The 9,692-nt window shown below is 44.9% G+C and overlaps 1 protein-coding gene across 1 annotated transcript in view; it reads left to right on the top strand.

Moving 5' to 3' along the window:
* Positions 1-9,169, top strand: part of LOC105369063 (Tie-like receptor tyrosine kinase) — a 31,060-nt gene extending 21,891 nt beyond the window's left edge. The window contains exons 5-8 of the mRNA XM_011508304.1: positions 865-905; positions 1,126-1,350; positions 7,335-7,575; positions 8,800-9,169. Of these exons, the coding sequence (XP_011506606.1) occupies positions 865-905; positions 1,126-1,350; positions 7,335-7,575; positions 8,800-9,047 (755 nt within the window). The 3' untranslated portion in view covers positions 9,048-9,169. The remainder of the gene's footprint in view (positions 1-864; positions 906-1,125; positions 1,351-7,334; positions 7,576-8,799) is intronic.
* Positions 9,170-9,692: the final 523 nt, after the last annotated feature.

The following is a 9,692-nucleotide window of genomic DNA, read 5'->3' as shown; positions in this document are numbered from 1 at the left end:
GGGGGAGAGGGGGGAAGCTAGTATACCCGTGGCCTGGAACGAAATGTCCACCCGAGCTCACGAGTAGGAAGTGCCCGAGTGGCTTGGCAGCCCAACGTGTTTTTAAACGCAACTTCCACGTTCAAAGAAGCGAGCGATACGATTTGCTGCCATTTTTTGAGATCGCTTACGATTCACTTACCTACGTCGAGGAAATGCTGCTTTCCCCAATAAGGTGACAGCTTGGAAAAAAAAGGCGTAACATAACACCGCTGACTTCATTCGCTGAGTTAAGTTTTGCAAAACTTTCAGTCACGTGACTTGGCTGCCGAGCAAGAATTCTTAACAACCTGCGATTCTGCCCAGTGTTTGGCGCTCGAGATTATTGCTCTCGAATGCGCGCATTCCTGTTGCTCCACCGGGTACGCCGAGGGTGAGCTTTCGTGAAAGTACCCCGGGTGACGACGGAGCTGCGGGACGAGAGAGGGAGGGGGAAGCTTGACATATTGAGCCGGCAGGATAAGCGATTGTTCAAGCCGCGTAATGATATCGAGGCAGTGCGTTATACTTCATTAAGTTCGAGCCGCGATGGACTGAAGTTGCTCAGGTTGATCGAGACGATGCAGATCGCAACTTACGCGTAACGTAATCACATTCTCTTCGTCGACGAATATCCACACTAGAGGTTTTAAGAGTCGTAATAGGACTCTTACAGCGACTACGCACTTTGCACATTCAACGAAGGCAATTCGAAACTTTACAGGTCCTCGACATTACTACCATCAATCGGTAAACCTAAGCTTCTCACAGGTTAGAAAATTATTTTGCGCGTCGAAGCCCAAAAATACGCTGAAATTAGTGACATTTTCTTTATCTTGCCGAGAGCTCATGTTGTTTCGCGCATGAACAGAACTTACGAGAAGATGGTAAATCGACGTCCGGGCGATGTAGCGCGAGGAGGCGTAAAAGGAAAGCTAATAGGCCAATGTCGTCTCGTGGACTATAGCATCGAGCAAGCGATTGTGCAGAAACTCGCGAAGATTCCCAGGAGAGTCTCGACGACGTGGCCCTCGCGTCCATGAGGCCGATAAAAAAGGGCCGACGCAATCCCACGTCCCGCGACTAAATTAGCAAATAAAATTAAAGGGAACGCACTGTATCTCGAGCCGAAACCTCCTCCTGATTACAGAACCACATTACCTGATCCTCGAGTACGTGATGTACGGCAAGCTGCTGGCCTATCTACGCGACCACCGTACTCGCCAGGACTTTTATAACTTCAGCGAGGACTCGGCCGCTCTGACATCTCGCGACCTCACCGTCTTCGGCTACTGCGTCGCCAGAGGAATGGAGTACCTTGCATCAAAGAAGGTAAGAGACTTATTATTATACAACTTTATATGTTTGATGATTGCGAGCTTGGTGAGCTTTCATATTAAGGCTCGACTACGGCTCTCAATGTACCGCCCGATGCTCCAAGAAGGCGTACCGATGCTTAATTCGAATGGAAATACTCCGAGCCTAGAGAAACATTTTGAGAATACATAAGTGTGCCTGAAGACGGAGATTCGATGAACTCGATTACTCTTCTGCTAAATACTTGGGATGGTGCGCTTAATTGCTTGGTTGAAAGCAATGATTAATGGTTAACTATTCGAGAAACGTCGAGAGCAAGGCGCTCCCTGAAACTCGATAAAAAAAAAAAAAAAAAACAAGCATACAAACAAACAAGTAAAGCAAAAGCAAAAAAAGTAAATAAAAATGAAAAGGCTGCTGTTGTAAGGCATTTATTTTACAATCAAAAGGAGACAGCTTTCGAGAAATGTAATCTTTTCGTTGATGAGAGAGCAAACATCGGTCGCTGAAATTGTCGCTCCTTCTCCCGTACGCGCGCCCATGTAAGTCATCCAATTGAAAAAGCAGGACTGCTCGCACTCTTCCGTCCTTTCTCTTTAAACTTCTTCTTTATTCGTTTGCGGGTGTGTGTGTGTGTGCGTGCGTGCGTGTGCGTGCGTGTGCGTGCGTGCGTGTGCGTGCGTGCGTGTGCGTGCGTGCGTGTGCGTGCGTGCGTGTGCGTGCGTGCGTGTGCGTGCGTGCGTGTGCGTGCGTGCGTGTGCGTGCGTGCGTGTGCGTGCGTGCGTGTGCGTGCGTGCGTGTGCGTGCGTGCGTGTGCGTGCGTGCGTGTGCGTGCGTGCGTGTGCGTGCGTGCGTGTGCGTGCGTGCGTGTGCGTGCGTGCGTGTGCGTGCGTGCGTGTGCGTGCGTGCGTGTGCGTGCGTGCGTGTGCGTGCGTGCGTGTGCGTGCGTGCGTGTGCGTGCGTGCGTGTGCGTGCGTGCGTGTGCGTGCGTGCGTGTGCGTGCGTGCGTGTGCGTGCGTGCGTGTGCGTGCGTGCGTGTGCGTGCGTGCGTGTGCGTGCGTGCGTGTGCGTGCGTGCGTGTGCGTGCGTGCGTGTGCGTGCGTGCGTGTGCGTGCGTGCGTGTGCGTGCGTGCGTGTGCGTGCGTGCGTGTGCGTGCGTGCGTGTGCGTGCGTGCGTGTGCGTGCGTGCGTGTGCGTGCGTGCGTGTGCGTGCGTGCGTGCGTGCGTGCGTGTGTGTGTGCGCACCGGTAAGTGTCTTATCGCTTCCTCGTTCGGCCGTACGAAAGTGAGCCGGGCAGGTTCTCCGCAATGGAGCTGCTCGGAACAGGAAAATTAATCTAGTCGAATGCGGTGCGCATTATAAGGAGGAGCTCGTCCAGGCTTATCGCTCGCGGAAAATTCAATAACGAGATACGAGAATATCTTTCCGAGAGACGTGATCGAGGGATGAGATGGAGTAGCCGTCGCCGTCGTAGCCGTCACCGCCTCCGCCTCCGACACTGTCACCGTCACCGCCACCGCCACCGCCACCGCCACCGCCACCGCAATGTTACCATGAAAACATTGGGTTTCGGGATGACGAGTATTTGTGGTGGCGACGTAAAGCAAGAGAAGAATGTCGACGCTAAGTCGACCTTCGTCGTTTTGGCTGGTAATTGTACGCCTTGCGAAAGCACGTGTACTTAAGATGAATTTGTTGGCACTTTGGGTCGTGACGCTGTTCTTATTGTTTTTGAGGCTCGACTTTTTCAAGTTGTAACGAATGAAAACAAATTAAATAAACGGCAAAAGCACCTTAATGAAAACCAGTTTTACATTTATTTATAAGCGCTGAGAGTCTTTTATTTTAGTTCCACAATCATAATAAATAATTTCGTAAGGCCTTAGAAAATACACGTTATCTTGCCATCAAATTACTTCTATTCTTGGTGTCGAATTTTAAGTGTGAAATGTAGGATTTTGATAAATGATTTCAGTTGTTGTTGATCTACACTATACGTTGAAAGGATTTATTTTTATTTCTTATTTCATTTTTTCTTTTTTCACTGCTATGATATTTTACGGATATTTTAAATTACATTCTAATTCACAGTTATTATTTAAACTGTTTTACAATTTTTTATAAAATAGATTTGCTATTATTTAACCGTATTAAGCGTAAATATAAATATTTTTTTTTTTTTAGCATTTGTTAATTTAATGCCCCTCCCCCTCCCTTATTTAGCAAACTAGCAAAGTGTTTATGCACCAATATTAAAATTCAAAATTGTCAATAATATTTCCAATAAATACATAGTATATGTAATATATGTTTATATGTATATATATCCAATATACATGTAGTCGACTTAAGACTTTTTTTTTTTTTTTAAATTTTTTTTTTTTTTTTTTTTTTTTTTTTTTTATAAAACATGCCGCTACTTATAAAGCCATAGCAATTTATATATAGTTGCTATTCTTATCTTAAATGGATATTTTCTTAGATAAATAAATATCTTTGTGTGTTATATCCATTTCTTATAAATCTTAAGACTCGATTTAAAATTATCATATTAATCATCATAAAAATTACGTATCGATGGAAACGCATTTAAAGCCGTAGGCATCATTAAAATAACCGCATATTGCTTATATTTAAAACCTTTCGATGTAATTAGTTTTAAGAATTTTCACGTAAATTAAAGTATGTTCTGCATTCGTAATGATTATGTGATAATAAAACATAAAACAATAATAAATATTCAATTTACGTTTTTCGCAAAAGGACTCTCTTCGTAAAACTCTGTTTCTCTATCTCTCTCACCTCTCTCTCTCTCACCTCTCTCTCTCTCTCTCTCTCTCTCTCTTTCTCTGACTAATTGTAATTTTAAATTGATTCTTAATTAAACTTAAATACAATAATATTTACAGTATTTATCATACTAATAAGTTTGATGTCAGTTTTTCTGATTGTAATATAAGATTTGCATGCATCATTAAGACTTGGCTCGCTCGGCACACGTATACGCTTATACAGAGTTTCGAACATTAACCAAGTTATTTGTTACTTTTCTTTGGAACACTTATATTATACCAGTTTTAATTTCAATCGAAATCAGATAAACAAAAACAAGCCTGGGCGTATTTGTCAGCGCGCTAACCCATACCCTTTTCTTCATATTTCAATAAATTCTACTTAAATCACCAAACAGCATCAATTTGTTTATTTCGCCTCATGCAAACTGAGCGGCGACGATAATCAGATCCTATACCATTAGCATACGAAATACTTACACGGCATCCTTCTCCCCCTTCGTTGTCAAAACGCTCACTATCCTTCCCCTCCCAGCCCCCTTGCCAATTGTCGACCTCTATCTTGCTCTCTTGGATGTACTACGCATTTCCTTGGGTTCGACAGCTTTCTTCTGTTTTTAGTCGTCTCGCATCATCGCTATAATCTCGCGCGCACTCTTGCGCACGCAATTCATTTCACATGCACAGCACCTATGCGATTAATTATGCACACATTGTAAGGACTACACTCTGGCCCTCGCAGCCGCCCTATTTCACCCTACCGAAACGGCAGCTCCTCACAAGCTCGTACAAGAACGGCGCGTACTGGGACATCGAGATAAAGATTACGCGATCGCGCTCTCAGCTCGCACACGCACGCACGCACGCACACACACACGCGCACTCGGCGTTTCAATTGAGACGACAAACTGTAATTACGTTTGCTCACGATGCATATCGCTTCGCAATCTCAAGTGCGCGCCTGGGTGCGTGGGTGCGTGAGTGCGTGAGTGCCTCGGCTACATCTCGGCTAAATCATCCTCGTACGCAGAGTCTTACGTAACGCCGTTTTTCCCCGATCGCCGTCTTCTGGCATCAATTTGTTTGCCCCGGCCGGTCCACAATTTTGCGACACAAACTATGAGCCTACCGCGTCTCCGCTGCACCAAAGACTTGATTTAGCTCGACTTATCAACCTCCGGCTTCATTTAATTCGGAATAATCATAATGCCGAGCCGCTGTTTCTCATTGGACGCGCGAAAATGATCAGACATGTAATTTAGCTTATAAATGCAATTTTAACAGCGACCGATAAAGCGACCCCGACATTTTATGCATCCTTCTATTCAGGTTTCTTTAATTACCACTCGCTCGCTTCGTCTGTCAAGTTCGTTCGCTACTGTCAAGCGCGTCATGTTTACATCGTCATTACACGGCCTCGTCACGTACAAAACGGCACGACCAAGTGCTAATTTCTTACGCTCTCCTTCAACGCTACGGCATTTAAATACGGGCGCATCGGCTCACGCTCGCTAGCGCTTCTGTACTTTTTGGAATGAACCTGGAAAATGTCATTGATCGGCAAACTGGAATCAGGTCGAAAATTTGCTTCGGCTAATTGCAGTGCATTATCGACTCGCTCGCTCGAGCGCTTCCGTAGCCCCGTTACGCTCGTAAAGCCGCGCCCTCGTAAATCCAACTTGACACGGTCATAAAGAGTAAGTCGCCGCTCTGTTAAGGTGGCAAGGTGGGTCCGGGTTGAGGAGAGGGAGATGGGAGGTGGATGATCGAGGGGCATAGGGGCGAGCGTTCAATTATTCGCAAGAGTCGGCATGTATGGCCGGTGGCTGATAGCGCGCAATCGTCGCAATAATGTGCATTGTGTCTCGTCCGGGATGGATTTAAGCGACGCATAATGCGAGGCCACGGCTCGCGGCTAATTAAAAGCGCCATCCTTCCGTGGCTCGCGCGATCGAGGTGCATCCGTTCGCGCGCGCGCACACACACACCTGTACAACTGCCGTGAGATAGGCGCGCGCGAGAGGCCATCTTGTGTCAGATTTGACGGCGGCAGCCTCGCGGCTATCTTCGGCCCGACGAAGGGCATCTCGCGGGATTAAGAGGGACGGGGACGCGAACGCGCTAACTCACTTTGTACTCTGCGACGATAAATAACAATTGCGCGCTCTCGGTTCTCATTATCGCCGCGCCTGCGCGCTACAGATAGATAGATAGATACAGAGAGAGAGAGAGAGAGAGAGAGAAACTGAGCTCGTGTCCCACTTAGCTCATGTCGCATTTGCGACTTTACACCGACATTGGGCGCGATACCTCAGGGCAAGAATTATTGAACTCAACTACACACACTACGTACGTGTGTAAGAGGGAAAGACAAAGATAGATAGATAGATAGATAGATAGATAGAGAGAGAGAGAGAGAGAGAGAGAGAGAGAGAGAGAGAGAGGGAGGTAGGAATGTTCGTGTCTGAAGAGGAGGAATAATATTCACAGCTCTTTTTTTTACTTTTACTTATATATTTCGTTTTTACTCGTTCGTTGACGATCCTCGACTACTTATAATCTAATTATCTGTATGCAAAGACTACTCGGGACGATCTTGGGCACTAAATTAACTTTTCAATTAATTCAATCGATACTAACTCGATGAACGGTCTTCCTTGTTAAATTTAATTTAAGAAGAGTGATACTGCGGATGCACATGACTTGTAACTAACGATTTGAAAAAGCAGAATAATAATGGTTATTGCTCTAGCCTATTAACGTTTTTATTCGACTACACTTCATTAATAACTCATTAATGTTGGATTTTATTTCATTCTTTCATTATTTTTGTTAAATGATGATTGAAGGAAACATTAGATTGACGCAGCTTACAATGAGACTGAGATATATTTAAAAATTTTTTCGTAAACTTTAACACAAATCGAAATTTTCTAACGATCGAAAATAATTGGCCTTTTTGTTACAAAATGTGAATAGTAAAAATTGAGATTGAAGAAAGGAGGAGTTAAAATTTCTAATTGCGCCTCAATAGTGCTGGATGGGCTTTTTAGCTTGGAAAAAAGTCGCGTTTTATTTTGCAGCGAAGGCATTGCAGACAAACTAAATATTTATCTGACAGTGAGAAACGGATGGCCCAAGCCCTCCCCAAAACCTACAAGCGCCAAGCCACAATTAACGTCGCTCATTCTTCTTCGTTATTTCAGATCATCCATCGGGACTTGGCGGCGCGTAACGTTCTGGTGGACCACAACAAGCTCTGCAAGATCGCTGACTTCGGGATGTCGAGGTTCGCCAACGAGGACGGCGAAGTGATCGAGACGAGGCACGGAAGGAATGCCCTGCCCATCAGGTGGATGGCGCCGGAATCACTCATCTATTCTCTCTTCACCACGAAAACCGATGTCTGGAGCTTCGGAATCTTGATGTGGGAGATTGTGACGCTCGGTAAGCCTTCTTTTTCAGCCGTTTCTTTGATGGACGTGCTCATTAGCTCGCGTACGCACTGCTCAATCAAAGGGAGATTTAATTTCCAAGAAACGATGTCTTCATTAGTCTAGTCCAAGCATCCTCGACTCGCCTCAAATGTGACATTGTACTTGCTGCATTCTATGGTTGATAATGACGTGGGTTTTTTTCTCAATAGAGGAAAAAAGAGTTGACGAGATCGCTGGATAAACTCTGTTACGCGAATTTCCTCCTCGATTGTTTCATTATTCGTCAAATATGTTGACGAATGGATGATTTACGCACAATTGAAAAGCGCGAAATTCGTGTCGCTGCAACGATTGGACGCAAAATCTTATATACTCTTATTATTCATTTTTCTTTTATTATATGTCCCTCAAGTTACTATTGATTCAACAAAATCACCTCCTGCGCTTCTTAGCCATTACCTTAAGGCCAAAATTCCACCGAATCTTTATTTCAGATATGAGGCATAATGTGTCTAAATAGGCTTTTACAACACATCAATTAGCGTCGATATTATTAATTATTGTGGCATTAACTATAGAAAAAACCATTTCATTTCACGTTGCTTTAAAATGGCGAAAAAATTAAATTAAATTAAATAATTGCAATGGAACAAGTATTTTATTAAAGTAAGGTAAAAGATCTTAGCCATAAAACGAAAGTTGATGCATAATCCCCGAATGGCCCACTGCTGAGAATCCGTTATCTCTTTAATGCGTTTTTTGGCCTTTTATTTAAGGATATAAATTTCACCTACTACACGTGCTTTATATTTATATCGATTTTCATTTTGTCTTTCTTTTTATCGGGCTTAATAAATTTCGAGCCCAAAGAACATGAAATAAAGTGCACACGCCGTTCAGCTCAACCGCAACATTACCAATCCATTACACATTGTCGAGTCCATTTAACCGCCCATTTATTATTTAATAAAGACGAGCGAATCCCTCATTTCGATACCTGGAGCAGCAATCACTAATAAGGCATTCGCGCCCTAACCGCTCCTCGTAAACGTAATATCGAGATCTCTTGGACGCCCGTAACCATCGTCTTTCTCAGCAGATTAAAGCCTCGAATTGAAATAACGCTTTGTCGAGTGTAAAGGAAGAAACTCGCGCGGAAAACGGCAATCGGAGCATAATTATGACCTTCCAGCCTTTAATACTAATATAATAATTTCACGCATTTTTCATCTAGGATCAACGCCGTACCCGGACATGACGGCCAGGGAGGTGATGCGCAGCGTCCAGAGCGGCTACCGGCTGGAACGACCCTCCCATTGTCGTAGCGAGCTGTTTCGCGTGATCGCGAGATGCTGGCACGCGGATCCCGACCGAAGGCCGGAGTTCCAGGTGCTGAGGCGCGACCTCGCCCAGCTGCTCGAGGATAACATGAACGGCCACTACGTCGATCTCGAGAGCTTCGCGTCCGAGTGCACCGATTGATCGTTGCGCCGATTGCATTGTCTCGGTCGGCAGAGGCAGAATGTACGAGCGATCTCTTTTGCCCTTGGATGGCGAGCCCCGGTGCCGGGATTTTCATAGCACATGCTTCTGAATACGGTGGCCTGGGGAGGCGGGTGGTGGTTGGGGGGGGGGATAGGGGGGGGGGGGGGGGGGGGGGGGGGGGGGGGGGGGGGGGGGGGGGATAGGATCGCAAAACCTGGGCTATTATGAAAAATCATATCCAGCTCTTCTGCTATTGCTCACTGTCCGGGATTCCGTCAGAGTCGATGGTAACCTCATCGTCTTTTTACTTATTAAGGGCTAAGGATTGACTGGACGATTCTTTATAAAGATTCTGTATACGTGTAAATGTCTCGTGCTATAAAGTATTTCAATCAAATATTTTCGTCGTGTGGAATTACGAATGAGATGAAACTTCCCCTTCGGGCAATCGAATAGTAGAGCGAATTACTTTTATAACTGTCGAATGTATAATAAATTGATATATTGAGGCTGTCTTACTTTTTTTTTTCCTGTTAAAAGGTTGCTTTTACCTTTAAAGCAAGATACTTTAGTAATTCTGTATTTGAGCTAGAAGAACATCAAACAAACGAAAATTTTATTATACGAAATGCTTATGTTGTA

Source organism: Ceratosolen solmsi, unplaced genomic scaffold (genome assembly GCF_000503995.2).
Source record: "Ceratosolen solmsi marchali unplaced genomic scaffold, CerSol_1.0 scaffold1, whole genome shotgun sequence".
Taxonomy (NCBI): domain Eukaryota; kingdom Metazoa; phylum Arthropoda; class Insecta; order Hymenoptera; family Agaonidae; genus Ceratosolen; species Ceratosolen solmsi.
The sequence above is the reverse complement of the archived record's forward strand: the minus strand, read 5'-3'. Positions and strand labels throughout refer to the sequence as shown.